At 38.6% G+C, this 2500-nt stretch overlaps 1 protein-coding gene across 1 annotated transcript in view; it reads right to left on the bottom strand.

The window, feature by feature from the left end:
- CABIN1 (calcineurin binding protein 1) overlaps positions 1 to 2500 on the bottom strand; it is a 65572-nt gene that overhangs the window by 35183 nt on the left and 27889 nt on the right. The window contains 1 exon segment of the mRNA XM_070762503.1: positions 298 to 459. Within this exon segment, the coding sequence (XP_070618604.1) occupies positions 298 to 459 (162 nt within the window).

Below are 2500 nucleotides of genomic sequence, written 5' to 3'. Positions count from 1 at the left end.
GGACTATGTGATTTCTTACCTTATAGGATTCTGAGGAACTGCTGTACAATGGCCTTTCAAGGTCCTGAACAGACAGAAGCTAGTGGACAATATCATTGGCTTCCCCACCTCCCACTATTAGTGATTAAACCTTTTTGGTTAGATTTCTAGTCACAATTTAGGAAAAAAGATGGGCATCAGGCAGGCGACATAGAAACACCTGTGGCTGACCCCTGTCAAAGACAAGATGGTGCCACAGATGCTGGAAGGATGCTTGGCCAAGCGCTCCCTCTGCCCCTGAGCCCCAGACAGCCTCACCTGCTGGGTAGAATGCTCTTCCAAGTACCGGGCTTTGCTCTTTTTGCTTGGGAAGCCATACAGGCAATAAACGCACTGCTCCAGGGCCGTCTCCAGCTCCTCTTTATAAGGGTGGGTGTCTTCTGTGGTGGAGGCTAAAAGCTCTTTTTGCAGAATCCGCACCTAGAACAGAAACAAATGTTAGGTTAAAGCACCCACAGCTCAGGGAAGCAAAGACCTCATTTGGGTGTTCAGGAAGGTCGGTTGCTCTATTTATAATAGTAATAGTAGTAGTAGTAGTAGTAGTAGTAATAATAATAATAATAATAATAATAATTATTATTATTATTATTCTGCCGCATGAATCCCAGCGACCGGTTATGTCCCACAGAGTTGGCCTTCTCCGGGTTCCGTCGACTAAACAATGTCGTCTGGTGGGACCCAGGGGAAGAGCCTTCTCTGTGGTGGCTCTGACCCTCTGGAACCAGCTCCCCCCGGAGATTAGAATTGCCCCCACCTCTGCCGTCAGGCATGGGGGAATTGAAACATCTCCCCCTTGCCCATGTAGTTTTGGTCTATGATTGATTGTGTACTTGTTTTTTGCTTGTATGGACTTTTTAACTTAAAACTGTAATTTAGATGGCTAAATATTAGATTTGTTACTATGTACTGTTTTTGCCATTGTTGTGAGCTGCCCCGAGTCTGCGGAGAGGGGCGGCATATAAATCCAATAAATCTAATCTGATCTAATAATAAATAATAATAATAATAAAAATGATAATGATAATGATAATAATAATAATAATAATAATAATAATAATGAGCTGGGGTGGCGTAGCAGGTAGAGTGCTCTACTGCAGGCCACTGAAGCTGACTGTAGATCTGTAGGTCAGCGGTTCAAATCTCATCACCGGCTCAAAATTGATTCAGCCTTCCATCTTTCCGAAGTGGATAAAATGAGGACCCGGATTGAGAGGGCAATAGGCTGCCTCTGTTAAAAAGTGCTATTGCTAACATGTTGTAAGCCGCCCTGAGTCTAAGGAGAAGGGCGGCATACAAATCTAATAAATAAAATAAATAAAATAAAATAAATTACATATACTGTAATCATTAAGGAAACTATGCAGCATAATAATTACTCTAAACAACATTCATAAAAAGGCATTTTAAACTGTTCTTTCTTCGTTAAAAATGTGTAACAAGAGGCTCAATGCAGAAAGTGAATTGACAAGAATGGAAAAATCTAACAACAAAAGAAAAGTTTCTTATTTGTTGTCTTTCAATATATTAGAATTCACTATTGGCCAAGGGTGAGTCGACACACAAGGAATTTATCTTAGGTGTATATGCTCTCAGTGTACATAAGAGAATAAAATACATTCATTCAGAATAAAAAGATACAACACTTGGTGATAAGATTACTAATAAGCTATCCTACTAGGAAACAAATAAAAACAATGTAATTGAAAGATACAAACAACATGGTTACAGTATTAAGTGAGAAGAGATAGATACAAAAACATTATCAAACTGGGAAAAATACTATTACTGAGCTAATTCAACAGAAACTACACTTAGACAAACTAGAGACTAAGGCAGAAAAGGGTAACAACTATATCAAAGTAATGTAAACCAAAAATTATCCTCTGAGTAGAGAAATGAAATATTTTTTCAATTAAGTAAAGAGGAATCAATAGAAATTCAAGACATTTACAGAAGAAACTGCATACATAAGAAATTGTATGAGTATCAAATTGTATGTATCCAAAAAAGTATAAAATTACCATATGATACTGTATTTATATACATTAAAACTTAGTAGATATTGGTGAGGAAGTAAAGGCAAGAAAATAAAATTAAACGGACAAATGAAGAACCTAAATTGCAGGTAAGGCAAACATTTTCATTTTTCTTACAGTCTTTCTTTCCCTCCTGTTGAACCCCTAGACTGGGATATTAAAGTGCTGACCACTGGGGGACTATGCAATGTTAGAATTAGTGATTTTAAGTCAAAACATAGATTTTAGGAAGACCAATGTTCATAAGAAATACAAAATACACAGCTCACATTAGAGAAACATCTTTCAGCTGTGGCGAGGGGGGGTGTTTGCCCAGGTTCGCCTGGTGCATCAGTTGCGGCCCTATTTGGACCGGGAGTCACTGCTCACAGTCACTCATGCCCTCATCACCTCGAGGTTCGACTACTGTAATGCTCTCTACATGG

Source organism: Erythrolamprus reginae, chromosome 10 (assembly GCF_031021105.1).
Source record: "Erythrolamprus reginae isolate rEryReg1 chromosome 10, rEryReg1.hap1, whole genome shotgun sequence".
Lineage (NCBI taxonomy): Eukaryota > Metazoa > Chordata > Lepidosauria > Squamata > Dipsadidae > Erythrolamprus > Erythrolamprus reginae.
The sequence above is the reverse complement of the archived record's forward strand: the minus strand, read 5'-3'. Positions and strand labels throughout refer to the sequence as shown.